The sequence below is a fragment of the Lontra canadensis genome, unplaced genomic scaffold (assembly GCF_010015895.1).
Source record: "Lontra canadensis isolate GAN:19392208 unplaced genomic scaffold, GSC_riverotter_1.0 scaffold57, whole genome shotgun sequence".
Lineage (NCBI taxonomy): Eukaryota > Metazoa > Chordata > Mammalia > Carnivora > Mustelidae > Lontra > Lontra canadensis.
This window is the reverse complement of record NW_022631051.1, coordinates 7,639,676-7,658,288: the sequence shown is the minus strand read 5'-3', so window position 1 is coordinate 7,658,288 and position 18,613 is coordinate 7,639,676. Positions and strand designations below refer to the sequence as shown.

At 46.5% G+C, this 18,613-nt stretch overlaps 1 protein-coding gene across 2 annotated transcripts in view; it reads right to left on the bottom strand.

Annotated features, from left to right (window-relative positions):
• Nucleotides 1-18,613, bottom strand: part of GNAL (G protein subunit alpha L) — a 137,916-nt gene that overhangs the window by 91,770 nt on the left and 27,533 nt on the right. The window contains exons 1-4 of one of the 2 annotated variants that reach the window (XM_032875776.1): nt 8,273-8,794; nt 7,934-8,006; nt 7,202-7,256; nt 6,924-7,043 (exon numbers count right to left, since the gene is read on the bottom strand). In XM_032875776.1, the coding sequence (XP_032731667.1) occupies nt 6,924-7,043; nt 7,202-7,256; nt 7,934-8,006; nt 8,273-8,414 (390 nt within the window). In that variant the 5' untranslated portion in view covers nt 8,415-8,794. Of the gene's footprint in view, nt 1-6,923; nt 7,044-7,201; nt 7,257-7,933; nt 8,007-8,272; nt 8,795-18,613 lie in introns of those variants that run through there. The other variant, XM_032875775.1, reaches the window with a different exon arrangement.

The following is an 18,613-nucleotide window of genomic DNA, read 5'->3' as shown; positions in this document are numbered from 1 at the left end:
TCAAAATAAAAAGTTATTATTTGTTAGGAAAACCCTTATGACAATGTTTCAAAGAACAAAAAATGGAATTTTAGAAAAACATCCTTATTGAAGCTCTAGTGTTGTTGATGGATCCAATGGGAATATTTTATTAAATTAACAGCAATTCCTTTCATTAGTATTCCAGATGTGCAGAATGAGGTATGGGGGTTCCGTCCCTCCTTGCCTGTTGACATAAGCAACGTAAGGCTCAGAAGCAGGTTTCTGATGGAGGAGATGTCCTTTGCCCAGACAGATGAACACTCAGAGCACCATGCCAAGAGCAGACATGCCACAGTGGCCTCTTCATGAGCTCAGGAGTGGTCTTTCCAAAGAGAACCTGCCTTTTGTCACTCCCTGACTAGAATCACTGGATGATTCTTCGTAGCCTTGAGGAGGAGGCCCAAATCCTCCGGCCTCAGTTCAGCATGAAGCTGGTCAGGTGGGGTCCCCCCACATACTTCCAGTAGCTCCCAACAAACGCCTCTATTGTAGCATTATACAATACCATCAACCTTGTTTATAAGGCTGTATTCCCTCTAGATGATGAGCTCTTTGAGGATCTTAGTATCCACAGACACTTAAGTTCACTGACTAAATACTGAAGAAGAAAGAAGAGCTGAGGTAACCTCTTGTTCATCTCACTCCTCCCCCTCAGCAGCACTTTCACTCTCAGTTTTGTCAGAAAAAGTCTTGGGGATCATCAATGTTATCCCACTGAAGACTGCTGTTCGGACTACTCTGTTACAAGAGGCTCTCACTGGAAGGAAATAGCCAGGGAAGCCATGTTCCATCTTTGCCAACTACCACAGCGCTCCATGCGCAGCAGAAAATCAAACTTCTTGCCTCCCTGGCAAGTTCTTTCTCTCTGTTGCTGCCGTTTCCTCAGCGGGAACTCTCAGACTAGGTGGTCTCTAAGACCACCAACAGTTTATTTTCAACAGCGCTGTTTTTAAAATATGACTTTGACAATGCCCTATAGAATCAGTATGGTGCCTTGCTCCAAGACACAGGCACTCACCACTTTCAGCAAACTTCAGAAAAGGAAAAAAAAAAAAACAAACCCAGCTGTGCAAATTAAAAAAAGAATGGTTGTTGTTTATCAAAAACAAACAAACAAACAAACAAACAAACAAAACAAAACCTAGAGAACATAACTAGGGCATTTAAAATATTTTATTTAGAAAGTCAAATGCTGATAACCTTCCTGAGGAGACACCCGTTCTTGACATACGATGCATTTCAGTATTAACTCCCCTTGTGGGGGGAGGGGGTGTTTCAGGATACAGCTCATCTTTCTATTATTAGAAAGCCTATGTTGAGATGAGTACTGGGTTACAAGAATGAGCCAGAAGTTTGCTGGAGCTTGTGGCAAAACTGGGCAGAGACTGTAGTCCCAGGGAGAAAGGTAAAAGTCTGACAGAGATCTGGCAAATCTAGGACAGTTCCAGGTGGCCTCAGAGAACCTGTCGCCAGGCAAGGCACAGAGCGGAAGGGGAGGACAAAGATGGGCAGAGCTGGTGGGAAAGGAGGAAGACTGCCAACGTCACTTCCAGAAAATCTGACTGGAAGTAAGTGAAGGAGGAGGAAGAAGGCTGAGATCTGGGAGGGGTGGGGGGGTGCAGCTTCAGGTGACAGAGGCCAGGTGGGACACTGCCCGGGATACCTCCCACCCTGACGTCGGTGCTGTGAGGAAGCCTGCAGGCCAGAGTTCCTGAGCAGTCAGGGCCAGCCCATGGCTTGATGGCTTTCTGGGGGTAATTACAGTCACCTCCTCCCAGGTATGTTTTGAGGTGTTGGGGACATCAGCTCTTGGTATGGACCAAGGACATGGTTATAGGTGCTGGCTCAAGGAAGGACTGCAGTGTGGGGCTGGCTGGTGCGGGAATAGCCAGAGGGTTCAGTTGTCTCCCCTCCTCAGACCCAGAGAGGAGTGGACAGTGTGTAGGCAGTTGGGAGTTGGTCTGAGGCCACCAGGGCTTGGGACAATGGACGGTGATGAAGAGCGCCGGCCAGGCATGGTGGCACCCAGTCAATCCCAGAGCCCCTGCCCTTCCACACAGCAGTAATGCGGATCCTGAAGGTGCCCCTCCCACGCGCCATCACTGCTTCCAGCCTCCTAACAATGTCACACAGTCGGTATTATGATCATCTACTCCCATTTCATGGTTGAGAAAAGGCAGACAGCAAGGAGGTGATTTGCTCAAGGTCACACAGTGGCAGGAAGCTCAGAATCTGAGCCCAGGTGATCTGGCTCCAGTATATTTCCTCGAGACAGGGACAGTGTCCAGTCTGCAGACTCAGAGGCCCTGGGCAGGTGTCTCTGGAGCATTCCTGCCCCAGGTGGACATTCTTTCTAGATCCTGCCTTGGCACTTGAAAGCACAGAGGCAGCCTGAGCCCTGTGAAGCTGGTCTCCTCTTGGGCTCTGGTTCAAGGCAGTCCCCTCCCCCTCTGGGTGGTTTATCGCTCCAGGGGCAGCTGAGATGGGAGAAGAGTGTGCTCACAGCATAGCCCCAGGGTGCCCCTGTGCAGTCATCCTGATTTACTCATGACATCTGAAATGATCCAAGATGACTTTTCTCTCGGATGCCACATATACGAATCTCTAAGAGTTCACTACCCACAGGAGTAGTTCCCATAATTTACACTTTCTAGTTTCCTTTCTCTTTTAAAACGCAAGCTAAACCTCACTCCCTCGAAAGAGTGGATGCTTGGGAGGTGGATCTGAGTGTCATCTTGGGCGAAAGTGCTGGTTTACTGTATGGACGGGAACCTTCCTTTCTGTGAAAGTGTGATGTCCCAGGGGGCCAGGCCCCTGACTTGTTACATCTGCAGCTCCCTAGAGAAGTGGACAGAGGATTCTGTTAAATTCTAACAGGCGTTCAGGGATGGTTTTCAGTGTGAGTGGTGTGAGTTGTGGGGGGAGAGGACAGGCGGACAGCCCAGAGAGAAGATACTTGTTCCTTGGGAGCTAAACAAGTGGCCCGTTGTTTTCCAACAGTGCTGGGGAGTCCAGAGGGCTCTGATGAGGTTCAGGGACAAATGCTGGGGACCCAGGTGGACATGGCATCTTGGGCTCTGGAGGGAAAACCTGCTCCTGATACAGTTTGTGGGCTACAGAGCCTTTCTGGATGGTGGTGGCAGGGGCGGGGATGAGAGAGTTCAGTTTGTTAAAAAACACTAGACCACTTAACCTGGATGATGTGATGTTCTAGAATTCTGCATGTCTTCCCCAGAGGACACAGGACAAGCACACAGGCGGGAGCCACTGAGGGCGCCTCAGCCTTGGACGGTTCGGTTCCCAGCCCTTCTGTGGGTGTGCGCACCCCTCTAAGAGCCTCTCTGGGAAGCCTGGCTCCCACTGCCGTTCTCACCGAGTGGCAGCCCACTCGCTTCAGGCTCTGTCTTTAGAGAGTGACGGATCTAAGACCCACAGGGGGTAGCCAGACTCCCTGGGCCTTGCCCCTGTGCCTGCAGGGTGCCAGCCTATTCCTTAACCAACAGCCCCCCCCCCCGCCCCCATCCTTTTACCTGGGAGGAGGGGACAGTGTCCTTCTCCCCTCTCTGGGTTGATGCTGACACACAGTTCTGATAAAACATCAACGTAGGAAATGCCAGGCGGTAATGACAGATCCCTGATCAACATGTCAGACTGCTGTCACATTTCTCACAGTCTTATTTTCCATCTTCCCCTTTAAAAAAACCTAGCAAGGGGCGCCCGACTGGTTCAGTCAGTTACACGTCTGCCTTTGGCTCAGGTCACAATCCCAGAGTCCTGGGATCCAGCCGCCTCAGGCTCCTTGCTCAGCGGGAAACCTGCTTCTCCCTCTCCCACTCCCCCGCTTGTATTCCCTCTCTCACTGTATCTCTCTCTGTCAAATAAATAAATAAAATCTTAAAAAAATTTTTAAAAACCTAGCACACTATAATTTTAAAAGAACCGATAATATACCCACATTTTAAGAAGGAAAAAACTGAACAAACGAATTAATAATTCAATTTAAGTAATTGCTCTTGGTATGGTGTCATGCTATGAGTTTTTTGGGAGGTGGAGAGAGATCTGTCATGATCATCACCTGAGACTATTTTCTCTTTATTATTATTATTTTTTTATTGTGTTATGTTAGCCACCATAAAACTGAGATTATTTTCTATCACCTCATGTGTAGATGCAAAGGCATGGTGCCCACTAGCAAAGGGGTTCCTGGATGGACCCCAGTACACAGAAAGACAAGTGTTGGTTATATGAAGGAGAAAAGAACTAACTAGGCACCTATCAGTGAATTACACCACCCCACACCAAGCTGCCCCATTATCTTACATATGGATCGCTATAATTGATTCCCAGACCATTGTCCCACTGCAACCTGGCCTTCCTAGGCACCATTTTCCACCTACAGCCAGAGTGATCTTGATAAAACACAACCAGGTCATGTAATTGGCCTGCTTGGAGCTCTCTGAAGGTCCCCCCAGATCAACACAGGCCTGGCCTGTGAGGCCAGTGAGGTCTGACCCTGAATGCTTTCTCTAACCCCCATCAATAGTTAGCTAACTGGGCACTATTCACCAACTACATTGGCCTTCTCTGATAAAGCTTAGGCTTCCTGTAATTCAATTGAAATTCAAATGGAGGGGTGGATGGGTGGCTCAGTTCGTTAAGCCTCTGCCTTCTGCTCAGGTCATGATCCCAGGGTTCTGGCATTGGGCCCCTTGGTGGGCTCCCTGCTCAGCAGGGAGCCTGCTTGCTTCTCCGTCTCCCTCTGCTCCTCCCCACCTTCCCCCACTCTATCTCTCAAATAAATAAATAAAATCTTAAAAAAAGAAAGAAATTCAAATGGAAGGCAATATGAACAGCAGCACAACAAAACAAAAAACAAAAGCCCAAAGCCAAAAATCAAAAGGTAAACTTAAGTGTCATATTTTTAAAGAGAATCATTAAGATATCTCAAGATAAGTTTAGACTTTATATTATAAGGGGCAATCTCAAGTAACTTTAATACATATTATTTTAATTTTCCTTCTTAAAGAACTCTGAAATTAATTTTTATTATAAAATTATTTTATAGCTGCAAGAAAATGAACCCTTAATGTGTTGGATTATGACACCAAAAGACTTTCTCAATGATTCAATCTCAAAAGTCCTAGGTTTAGTAAGTTTGTGTTATATTTAATATTAAGATACTGGATTTAGCTCTATTTTTATGACTTTAACAATAATAGACATTTTCTTTAAATAAAAGTTAATTTTTCCCCCAAAGTATCAACTTCTTCGATAGATGCAATGTCACACAGACATTGTGACATAGATGACACTCTATAGCTCTAGCCAGCCGAATCACTACTTTAGTCCTACCCGGACACCTCCATCCTTTTACCCCTCCAAGCCATCCAGTTAAAGACACAGTTCAGTAAAGAAAGGGTGCCCGCTGCCGCAGACACCCAGCCCCCTTTTCTATCCAGTTTGCCACCTCTAACTCCTTGCTGTTGGAAATTCTAGAACTCTTGCAGGCTACACTGGAATGCTTATCAGATGCAAAAATCACGGGAGAGGATGCACATAAAAGCTTTCAAAAGGGTCATTCTTTTTATTACTATTATTATATTAGTCACCATATGGTACATCATTAGGTTTTGATGTCGTATTCCATGATTCATTCTTTGCGTATAACACCCAGTGCTCCGTGTAATACGTGCCCTCCTTAATACCTATCTCCAGGCTTACCCATCCCCCCCCTTCCACCTCCCCTCTGAAACCCTCGGTTTGGTTCTCGGAGTCCATGGTCTCTCATGGTTCCTCTCCCCCTCCATATCCCGCCCCCACCTTCATTTTCCCCTTCCTTCTCCGAACGTCCTCCATGCTATTCCTTATGTTCCACAAAAAGGGTCATTTTTATCTGCCATCCTGCTACAAAGTCTCCAAGACAAGGGTGTTCTGCTAAAATGAGCAGAGTAGAGGTGAACAGGTGCACACTGGCCCAGACTTCAGTCAGAGCAGGGCAGGACCCATCTATTTTACACACTGCTTTCTGCATCACCTTCCTTTCAAAGAGGGGATTGTGAGAATGCAAAATGTCTCAAGAGCACTGTGCCAGGCAAGGAACCCTTTAAAATTCTGTTACTGTTGGGTGTACACACACACACACACACACACACACACAGGCACACACACAAATATGATCTTTTGGCACAACTGTAAGAAAAATGACTTTCTGAGAAATCTAACAAATATATTTTCCTTTGGCGCATGCTTAATCAAATTACGAAATAACAATATTTTAAGAATACGTATGTAAACAAAACAAGAGAAAATTATTATTCATTTTACCCTTTCACATAAGCAATACTGCTATCCAAGGAATTAGGAAAATGGCCCAAAATATTGCAGGTGCGAGGCAAACTATGTTTTCTTCCCCATCATTGAATAAACGTTCAGAAGTGATCTATATTCTTTACAGCATGCATTCTCTTCTCATTGGGGCCATAGGATACTCATCTTAAGAGTGAACTGAATTCTATTCTATTATCCCCATGGAAGCAGTCACCATAACTATTTCTCTCTGCTCATGTCACTTCTATTCTTTTGTTCTCTGGGAAACTGCCTCATTGTTAATTTAGAAATACATGTAGAAAAAAATACTACCCATATTTCTCAAAGATAGGCTATTTTCCTGATTACCTACGTCACCAATACCTTCACAAAAGCATTTCTTACAACCCTTTTGTCTTTAACGTTTTTAACTAATGTTAATATTTTGGCATGAAGGAAAGCATTTTTCTTAGGCAGAGAGCTCGATTTTGAAGAAAGTCAAAGATAAAATAATACTAACATGGATTCTCAAGCAATCTCATTGAAAATGGTTCTCTCTTCCATCATTCAAAATATTTCAAGAAGGATTTACTTACCTGGGAATATTCAAAGTCGGTGATAGGAGCTATACTCTTGATATAGTCTGATCGGAATTGGTTTTCTGGGTTGGCCAGCGGAACTGGAGGTATGATAGTACTCATCGCTGAAACAATTGTCTAAAATGGAATGAAGAAAAAAATATGGATAAATATAATATTTAGGCTCCTTGTATGACAACTAAAATATGTAATTTTTGTTTATACAGTTTTAGAGAGCAGAGTAATTAACTTTCTGCTTTCCTTTCTATTAACCAAACATTTAAAAAAATCCTTACCACAATAGCATCTTTAACATTTTTCCGGATGTCCAGAATTTTCTGTTTCTTCTCTCTGTATTAAAAGATAATTGTTATTAATTTAATTTACCTTTAGCACTGACTTGAATCCGCTGAGTGGGATTTTAAACTTCCAGCTGCAGCATGGGGTTAGACTGGTTTTCTTAGAGGTCAACATCAACCCCCCAAACAGCAGCTGCATAGTTTTTAACTGGGAAAGGAAACCATACTTCTTTCCTAATTTGTACACTAAGCAAACTTGAATGCATACATTACAATGTAGTTTTAAGCAACTACACAGGTTACACAAAGCATGGCTAAGTTGTTATGAAAACTGGATATAAAAACTCTAGCTACACTTGTAAATCTATTTTACTTGATTTAGCCATCTGTTGATTGTTATGTATTGAAATAGAGACCGACCAAGGATATAGAGAAGAGTGTATACTGACATTGGTTAAGAAATGCAGCACAGACCAACATCGCAAGAACATTTAGTCATATTTTGTTAAGCAAGTTATGTTATTTTTCATCTAGATGCTACCAAAAGAAAGATTTGCCTAAATATACCAAATTCAACAACACGCTTCTCTCTCACTCCCCTCTCCCCCAAAAAGGTCTTATTCGATGATCAAATTAACTATTCAGAGAAAGCACGTTTGGAAATGCTGGAGAGAAGTGAAAAAGTTTGCATGCAGTTTGGAAGCAAAAGCGAAATGGATCATTCCTTACTCAGGATTAAATCCATTGACATGCAGGATCCTCATTTGTTTGACGATCGTGCTCTTCCCAGACTCACCAGCCCCTGCAAACAAACAAAAAGAATGCTGGGGTCCGTGGCCCAATACCGTTGTCATCTCTCCTGCCCCCCCGGACGGCAATCGCCCTACCCCAGCGTAGGCATTTTCCAGTACACGACAGCTCGCGGCTGGAGGAGCGAGCGGGTCCCCGCGGCGGGCGGCGGTGAGCGCGGCCACCGCCCGGCCCTACCCGCCCGGCCCCCGCGCTCGCTGCGCTCCGGGCAGTGCGCTCCGCTCGGGCCGGGAGCCGCCGCGCGCCCTCCGGCCTTACCCAGTAGCAGCAGGCGGTGGGTCGCTTTATAAGCCAGACGCTCTTTCTGCAATTGCTTCTCGATCTTCTTGTTGGCCTCGCGTCGTTCTTTTTCATCGACGCCCTGGTCTTCCGCCGTCTTGCTGTTGCCCAGACACCCCATGCCTGCCCGCTTGGATGGACGTCAGGCAGACTTAGGTATTTGCACAAAAAGCAATAGAGAGTTGTAGATGTGTGTGGATCCTGCGATGGCTTCTCTTCCTTGCCGCTGAAAGAGATGCTCTGGTCTCTCGGTGTTTGCCGATCCGAACAGGCGTTCCTGCTCCCTCCCTCTGCCCACCGCAAACTCGCAACTAAAAAGGATGCGAGGAAGACGCGCGGAGCCCAACAGATGCCTTTTTTTTTTTTTTTTTTTTTTTTTTTTTAAAGATACAGGTTTAGAATTCTCTGCTGGACAAATCGCGCACAATGAAGGGAGACGGGGGCCGAGAGCACCGGGCTCTGCTGAAGCCAGCCAGGGTGGCGCTGCGCCCGCCGCCCGCACCGCCCGCAGCCCGCCGCGCTCAGCCCCGCTCAGCCCCGCCTCCGCCTGCGTTGCAGGGGAAGCGCCTCGCGGGGGAGCGAGAGGAGGTCCCGCCCCCGCCGGGTGCTGGCGGACAGCGACGCGGGGACACGGAGCGCGCGGGTCCGGTCCCCTCCCGGCGACTGTGCGCACCTGCAGGCCCGCTCGCGCCCTACGCCGCCTCCGCCGTCGGACGCGCGCCCCCTCCCGGTTCCGAGCGACCCCGGGACCTCCGCACGGCAGGGAAGGGGAGCTGGCCTGTTCGCGGGGATCTCGCTGGGGGCACTAGCGCTACTGGGGCTGGAGGGGTTGGGAGCTGACGTCTACGAGCCCGGCCCGCGGGAGGCTCACCCGCGCGGGGTCCGCACCTCGGCCGCGTGCCTCTCTCGCACCCCGAGCCGGGGAGACTGGGTCTGGGCGTGCGCTCCCCGCCGTTGCCTCGGACGCCTCCCTGCTCCCAGGCAGGCGAGGACTCGCTCAGGATCATGCATATTCTATCAGGGAGGAGGATCGGTAAGAGGCTCACCAGTCACACCGCCTTTGTTCCGTTCATTTTCTAGACTATTCCAGCGCACCCACGCCGCCGCCTCCCTTAGCCTCTTGTCTTTCTCTCCAGCCCCCGTTTCTCCTTCGCAGTTCTCGGAACAGCTCTACTCCTTTCTTGGAGACACTGTGGCCTCGAACTTTGGCACAGTAGCCCTCTAACCAAAGAGCGTACAGACCGGTCCGCGTTCTCATCCACGGTGCTGAGTGCGAGTTCCTCGGTTACTGCTACCACTAGCTGGCCTGGACGGTCCGTCCGCCGCAGCTTTGCACTCGCGTTCTTGGACTTGCGGGGAGGATGACTTAGAAGTCCGGGACAGAGATCACCTCCTTTCCTGTGGCGCTGTTGGGGCACGGTGATGGTCTCCAGGCTCTGGGGGGCCCGAGGCCCTGCACACTGATTCTTCCATGTGGCCTTGTTCATCTGTCTTCAAGTGCCCCAGTTTCCTCCCAACCCACATTTCTCTCACATTCAGTAAGGCCTGATCTTCTTTACAGAGAGCAAATGGCACCCGGCGGGTTGGGGGGGGGGCTTCCGAAGCTCTGCTGCCCCCTTCCCTCTGTAGCCCGCGCCCCGAGGGGGGCACAGCCAGCCTTACTTGTCAGTGTGTCTCATTCAAACCCAACGGCACCTCCTTATGTCGCAGGCTCCTTGTTAGGGCCACCATTTGCCCCTCCTGCTCACAGCAGCCAAAGAGTTATAAAGGGAATCTGACTGGGGCCTGTCCTTCCTGACCTCCTGTACACACCTCAGCTCCTAGGATCCTGGCTTTGGCCCACCTCCCTACGTTCAAAATATTCTCATTAGGGGCATTAGTGGCCTCCCAGGCACTAACTTTCATCTGAGAACTTGGGTCTTTGCTTTCTTTGACCTCTCTGTGGAGCTGGCACTGATGGTCCTTTGAGACTGTCTTGTTCTTTGGCTGGCATGTCACGGTGGTTTTGATGCTCTTCTCACCCTCTGGCTGGTGTAGGTGTCTGGGCCCCCACCCACCCTCTCTCTCTGGACACACACACTTCTGGCAGGGCTGACTGTGCCCTCCATAGTCTGTGCACACAGCTCAGACTGCGGCCACATCACATCTCCAGTTCAATTCACTCTCTTGTCCCCTGCCATCCTGGAGCAGACTTCCACTTTCATCCCCCTGACATAGATCCCCAGTTCTGCCTGCCAAAGGCTGAGTTCATGCCCTAAGCCTCCCCTCACACCTCCAGCCCATATCCTATCCGTTCTCTCTCTGTGATAAGGGTCTCTGATTTTCCAAACCAGAACATAGGACTCATTCCTGACTCCTTTTCCTTTTCCCCAACCCAAACAGTTCCTGTGTCCCATGGAGTCAGTTTCCTAAATACCAGCTATCTCTTCCACTGTCTTCCATTACTAGGGTCTTAGATCACTAATCTAATGTGGATTTTGGCAATGGCCTTCAGCTCATAGTCTAGTGCCTCATGTTACCACAGTAACAGCACAGATCTACCATGTCTGTCCCCACCACCATCAAGTCCTCGACCATGGTCCATCAAGACTGGGTTGGTGTAAACTCTGTGGCCTCAGCTCTCAAGGGTCACCCCTTCCCAGCACTGCCCTGAGTCTCCTTCCAACCGTATGGACCTCTGGAACACCTTGGCTTATCCATTGGGTTCACCTGCTGCTTCTTTCTGGAATATCTGGGATATCTTCTTCAGTTGGCCACCTCCTAGTTATCCTTCTAGCCTCACTACTCCCTCCACCTTCAGTGTTAGGCCCCTCCCCGTGCTCCATCATCCCATCAGCTCCTTGAATTGTAATGGTTTATGTACAGCTTTTCCCAAAGTCAGCTAGATCTTGGCCTGCATGAGGGCGGGGCCCGAGTCTGTATTTTCCATCTGCTGCACCTGTGTTTGTCCTGCGTGTGGCTGGAAGGAGGTGCCCCATGGATCTTTGTCAAATGGATGAATGAATTCCTGAAAGCCAAAGAGAACTCCTGCTCCAAGGGTGGGGGGGTGGTCTCATGAAAGGAATTTTGTCATCAGATTTTAAGTTCAGGAAGCACTTGTCCTGTTTGGTACTATGCTGAAAATATTAATACTTTCTTAAAAAACAAGAGTAATAAATTACTCTTCTGGACACAGGTAGAAGCAAACATAAAGTGCCATACTATATGCTGAGCTAGGTGAAAGGTTCGAGTTTTGTGGGAGGGGACTATTATCACCATTGCCTGGCCTTGCACTTGGAGTTAACACAAATGTTCACACATAATAATATCAACCTAGCATGTACTGTGGGTGATGAGGGCACTCAGGAGGCAAGAAAAGGTATATAAAAATTGCATAGTATAGTGGGATGTTCATAAGGATTTGTCAGTTTTCTTAATGCCAAGATTTTTAAAAAGATTTTATTTACTTATTTGCGAGAGAGAGAGAGAGAGAGACAGAGATAGTGATAGAGACAGTGAGAGAGAGCACAAGCAGGGAGGAGAGAGAGAAGCAGGCTCCTCACTGAACAAGGAGTCTGATGCGGGACTCTGCCTGGGATCCTGGCATCCCAGGATCATGATCTGAGCCAAAGGCAGATGCTTAAGCCACTAAGCCAACCACTGAGGCATCCCTAATGCCACGACTTTTATAAACAGTTGGAAGAAAAATTTCAAAACAAATCCCATGGAAACTCATAAAGGGAGAATTAAATTAGAACCCCGAAGCTACACTTTTAAGACAGCCTGATAATTTAGTTACCCTAAAAATGCAGCAAGAAGTTTCCACTTGTTCAGATCTAGGAATTAGGGGTGTCAAAAAACAAGACAATGGGCCCCAAATCGAGTTGCTTATGCTAAGCCCCACATGACCAAACTTAGAATCAATTGCAGTTTTGACTTCCCTAGAAATGAAATCTTAAACCTGTCAATCCGCAATCACCCAATGAGCACATGTTAGGTAATCTGCTTCATACACCACTGTCACCTTACAATAACCAACCCGCTTTTTAACCTAGAGTTATGTCCTTGTTTTTGCTCTATGCTGGTTATGAAAGTCTTTCATTTTGCCCAGCTCCTCCGAGCTCCTTTATTTCAGTTAGATGGGATGCTGCCTGATTCGAATCAAGTTTTGCTCAAATAAACTCTTAAATATTTTAATATGCCTAAGTTTATAATTAAACAGGCTTAAAGATAAATTTTTATATTTGGAATTCCAGTAAGATTTAGATGATCCTATATGATGAATACTACACCCAAGAAGTTAATATATCAATACAAGAATAATAGGTTCCATGTAAAATAGCGTCTCCTAGTTGGTCACTGACTGCCAGCACTGCGCTAGTCCTTCCCATGGTGTAATTTTTGTAGCATTTGCAATAACCCTAAAAGGAACTATTGTTGCCATTACTTTACAGGGGCTTTGAGGGGTGAGTAAGGGGTGTATCTGGGATATAAACCCTTGAATCCTGACCTAACAGGGGCACGTTTAGTGTGTTTCACAACACGCCGCTAAACATTCCAAACAGAAAAGTAATGGCCACTTACAGTGATGCAACTTTTTTAATGAGACATGCAAAGGCAGCTTTATCTAGTCTGTTATCAGGTAGGAGATCAAGACGCCTTGGGGTACCTGGGTGGCTCAGTGGGTTAAAGCCTCTGCCTTCCGCTCAGGTCATGATCCCAGGGTCCTGGGATGGAGCCCAACATCGGGCTCTCTGCTGAGCGGAGAGCCTGCTTCCCTTCCTCGCTCTCTGCCTGCCTAACTGTGATCTCTGTCAAATAATAAAATAAATAAAATTTAAAAAAAAAGACACCTTCCCCCTCCCTCCCTTTAATCCAATCATCTGGCCTTCTCCTAGTCTGGTCTGGGAAATCAGTCCTTGGTGTTTTAAACCATGGGATCGGAATCCAAAATTCCAGCTGGCTCACCTGCAGTGGCAGGAGCGGACCTTTTCGGGAGCACGGAGAGCAGCCTGGAGCCGCGGGCGGTGCAGGCCTCTGTTGCCAGGCAACGGCTGTGGCAGCATCGCCCGCACCGAGATGCGCACACCCACCTGCGTGCGGAGAGCCAGGGCCGCCCCACAGCTGCCTGCCCATAGAGGGGGCGGTGGCCGGGTCGGGGAACCGCCTGCGCCTCCCTAGGAGGGCAGAGGAGGCCCTGGGCCCCCGGAGGAGGATTGCAAAGGCACAGAGTTTGGGAGAAAAGGACAAAGGTCAAACAGAGGGATGGCTTCCTTACTCTGGTTGATATTTAAGACAGGGCGTCTCAAGCCTTAGCGCATTTGGAAGCTTAATTATTTAAATTTCATTTACACTTTGTTTTGCGAATTTTGAATCATGGTTTAATTTATTTTTTAAAAGATTTTTACTTATTTGACAGAGAGAGAGACAGCAAGAGAGGGAACACAAGCAGGTTCCCCACTGAGCAGGGAGCCTGATAGGGGGTTCCATCCTAGGACCCTGAGATCATGACCTGAGCCGACAGCAGACGCTCAACTCGCTGAGCCACCCATGCGCCCCGTAAGTTTTTGTTTGTTTGTTTTTAAAGATTCAATCTCATGCAGTCTCTGGGGTTATAAGAATGTGTCCAATGATTAAGAGTTCTTTTCAAACCTATTTTTTTTTTTTTTAAATAAAGTGAATTACCCTCTTCCCCTGATTTGGAACAAAAAGAGACAAACAATGCCACCTGCATTTTAAAGGCTTGCCAACCCTCTCTTGGTGTCAGGGAGGTACCCCTGTGCAAGGTCAGAGCTTCACGAGGTATGGAGACAAGAATCCTGGTTTTGACACACCGATTCAGGGTTGGATGTCAGCAATGCCTACCCGCCTCACAACTGTTCTCAGAATTTAAGCAAATCTAGTAACAGGATGCTGGAAAGCAAGATAGCTAAAAGGATCCAATTTTTTTTTTTTTTTAATCTACACAACGTAGATTCATGGCATTGAACTCATGTTTATTTCTTCCTACAGGCTATCATCTGTAGAGATGTACCACCAAAAGGGTAAGGAGAATCTGAGGCCAATTTTTTACCTCCTTGAGCAGTCGGGGGATATCAGACTAGCACACTTCCACTAGTCAGAAGGTAAGGTGTGACAGTATGCGGGCACCCAGCGCCGAATGGTGTGGTAGGGCCCCTGCAGGGATGGGAGGGTCCATGGAAATGGCAAAAGCTTCTCCAAGGGGGAGGGACCCCAGGTATGTCTTGAAAAAGGGGGTTGGACCGGATAGGGAGAAGGAGTACACTTCAGGCCAGGAGGATCTGCTTAAGTAAAAGCAAAGGAGAGGGAATAGGTACTTTAGAGGAGGCGGAGGGACACACAGCAAACACTGTCTCTGAGGTGGGGTGAACCCAATGAGCCACAGGAAAATATAGATTCTTGGTACTGCAATTTCTCTTAAGGCAAAAGCTCTCCTATGGTGTGTGTAACTTAGTGGTTAAGAGCATGGGCTGCTGAGCAAGAGTGGCTGGACTCAGGTCCGTCATCTGCTGCGTGGTTCTGCTTCTTTCTCTGTAAATGGGTGAGGACAATGGCACTCACCTCACAGAGTTATGGCAAAAATGATAGGAATCCAGTCATCTTATCACAGTGCCTGGCGAATAGAGAGGTCTCCATGAATGTAGCAATTATTATCATTCAACATTCATTTAACAAATACATAGCCATTTAACTTCTCTACATGAGGCAGCATGTTGTCCTGGAGGAGCTCCTGATTGTTTTCTAGTAGGTGAACACACGAGCAATGACATACAGTACAGCCAATACGGATTTGTTGAGGGCTTAGGTACTCAGCTGAGCAAAGTACTAGCTGCTAGGTAGGAACATAAAGTCAATGAGACAGCTTGGAAATGGGAAAAAAAAAAAAGGCATAGGTGATGGGTGAATGGATAAACAAAATGTGGTCTATGTGACTGATAAAATAGTATTCTGCTCTAAAGAGGAAGGCCATTTGGGGCGCAGGGGGTTAAGTGCCCACCCTTGATTTTTGGCTCAAGTCATGATCTCAGGCTCATGAGATTGAGCCCAATGTGGGGCTCCGTTCTGAGCAAGGAGCCTGCTTGAGGATTCTGTCTATCTCCCTCTGCCTGTCCCTCCACTCGCACTCACTCTTTGTAAAATAAAGAAAAAAAAAAGAAGGGCATTCTAAAATATGCTGCAACGTGGATAAACCTTAAAGACATTATGCTAAGTGAGAAAAGCCAGTCACAAGAGGACATTTACTGTATGATCCCACTTCTGTGAGGGACCTCGAGTGGTCAGATTTCTAGAGACGGAAACTAGAATGGTGGTTGCCTGGGGCTGGGAGCAGGTGAATGGGGGGTTAGTGTTTAATGGGCACAGACTTTCTGTTTGGGAAGATGACAAATTCTGCGGATGGATGGAGGCAGTGGCTGGGCACAAAAATGGGAATGTACCTAGTGTCACAGAACTGTACCCTTAAAAATGGTGAATGTGGTTGGGGAACCTGGGTGGCTCAGTGGGTTAAGCCTCTGCCTTCAGCTCAGGTCATGATCCCAGGGTCCTGAGATCGAGCCCTGCATCGGGCTCTCTGCTCAGTGGGGAGCCTGCTTCCCCCTCTCTCTGCCTGCCTCTCTGCCTACTTATGTTCTTTCTCTGTCAAATAAATAAAATCTTTAAAAAAATGGTGAATGTGGTAAATTTTATGTTATATGTATTTAACCAAAAGAAAAACAGGAAAAAATCGCATGTAGAATCTTCATAATGACAATGGTGGAATAGAGATCTTTCTCCATTGTGGTTTCAGGATACTTGTTTGGACTTTTCTGATTATAGTTAAGGGACTCCATTTGCTGCAATTGTAGCTCTTTACCAGAAGGTGGCAATGTAGAGCAGGAAGGACAGATGGAGGTTGGAGGGATGCTTTTTTAAAAAAAGATTTTATTTATTTATTTGACAGAGTGAGACACAGCGAGAGAGGGAACACAAGCAGGGGGAGTGGGAGAGGGAGAATCAGACTCCCTGCTAAGTAAGGAGCCTGACATGGGGCTCCATCCCAGGACCCTGTGATCATAACGTGAGCGGAAGGCAGATGCTTAACCACAGAGCCACCCACGCCCCCCCCCCAAGGATGTTTTATAGTGGTACATTTACATTCATTCATTCACCATTAAGTATTCTTTTGAAAGCCTAGACACACAGAGCCTTGAGATTGTAAGGATTAATCAGATATTATCCGCCATCTCAAGAAGTTTATTAGTCTAGTAGAGAGGGACAGACATGCAATCAAGTAAATGAGGTAAATTTCTCTGAATTCTGGAGATTACAGAGGGATCCCATAGGGGTGTGTGTGTGTGGTCAATGGTAAAAGCGAAGAAAAAAATATAATTTCCCTTCCTGGAGAAATGTATGCTTAACTTTGCTAGTCACCTTTATTTTAATTTTAAAAAGACACTGAAAAGTGCTTCATGTCTGGCATCTTCTCTGATCATCACAGCAGCCTACAAGATGCCCATTATTATCCACATTTTGCAGATAAGGCTATTGGCTTCAAGGCCCCACAGCGTCCTGAAAGGGCTGAGCACCTGTCTGATCACAAAGCCTGCGCCTTTTCTAGAAGGAACTCTCCAGCCCATACAGATTAAAAACAAAACAAAAAAACCCACACCATTCTTCTTCCTCTAATTCCAAAAGGAAAACTCAAACAAGCCCACCTCCTTTGTAACTCAGTTAGACAGATTAATCTGCATATAATGACTGATGAATTAATTAACTCTTTGCCCAGTTGCCGTAGCAACTGGTTTCTTTTAGAATTTGGCTTGGTTACAGAGTTTAAAGCAACAGTGTTCCTTTGACAACATTCAAATTGTATATGAAATTAAATGGAACACAGACACATTTTACCACAGGTGGGGACTATGTAGCTTTCTCAGAAAAGTTGGAATGGCTCTTCCTAAAGCTTGCAGGGCTGTTGACAAAGAACAAGGGAGATAGAGACTATATATCTATATATTACATGATTGGTTTACATTTGTCATTAAGTAGGAATGATTCAACAGATTTAAACTATAAATACATGAAAGACCAACATTCGAAAGGGGAGTCTTTGCCTGCAGATAAATCCTAGTCCATCTTAGATGTGTTATAAGGTTAAGCCAATATGGAAATGTGTTAATGCTGTTATTGACAGCCAGGATTTTCAGAGAGGAAGAATGAGATACAAATACAGAAGGAGAGAAGGCAAGGGAAATCCTGTGAGGATGAACTGGGATTGTAGTGGTCGCTGTAAAATCATGATTTCCAAAAGATATATGTGTATGTTGCTAGTATGGGTACGCATGTGTGTACATTTGTATGCTGTGTACATATGTATGTATATATAGTCGACCTTGAACAATGCAAGGTTAGGGTGTTGACCCCCTACAGTTGAAAAATCTGTGTATAACTTTTAACTCCTCAAAAACTTAACTATGGGGGCACCTGGGTGGCTCAGTGGTTAAAGCTTCTGCCTTCGGCTCAGGTCATGATCTCAGGGTCCTGGGATCGAGTCCCGCATCGGGCTCTCTGCTCAGCAGGGAGCCTGCCTCCTCCTCCTGTCTCTCTCTGCCTGCTTCTCTGCCTACTTGTGATCTGTCTGTCAAATAAATAAATAAATAATCTTAAAAAAAAAACTTAACTATGGGGCGCCCAGGTGGCTCAGTTGGTTAAGCACCTGCTTTTGGCTCAGGTCATGATCTCAGGGCCCTGTGATCAAGTCCTGTATCAGGCACTCTGCTCAGTCTGCTTTTTGTTCTTGCTCTGGCCTCTCAAATAAATAAATAAAATCTTAAAAGAATCAAACCCCCCCAAACTTAACTGCTAGTAACCTACCATTGACCAGACTTATTGTTAACATAAACAGTTGATTAAATACATATGTTGTATGTTATATGTATTTTATATTGTACTCTTATAATATAAGCTAGAGAAAAGAAAATGTTATTAAGAAAATCATAAGGAAGAGAAAATATATTTATGGTACTGTACTGTATTGAAAAAACACATACAGGTACATTTGTGCGGTACAAATTTGCGTTGTTCAAGGGTCAAGTGTACATGCATATATTTCTTCATTTTGTCTGCTGAAAAGGGCAAGATGTTAAGACACACCAGCAGCAATAAGCACACCTCCCACCCAGGTGTGATGCTTAGTCTTACTTATCACTCCAAGGAACCAGGGTTCCTTCAAAGAAATGGGTGATACCAGCCTGGGGGGCAGGATCGCTGCCACGTAAACCTGGAACATGGTCTTGCCAGAAAGTAAGAAAGTACTTTAAAACCATTGGGGGTCTGTCATTGGAC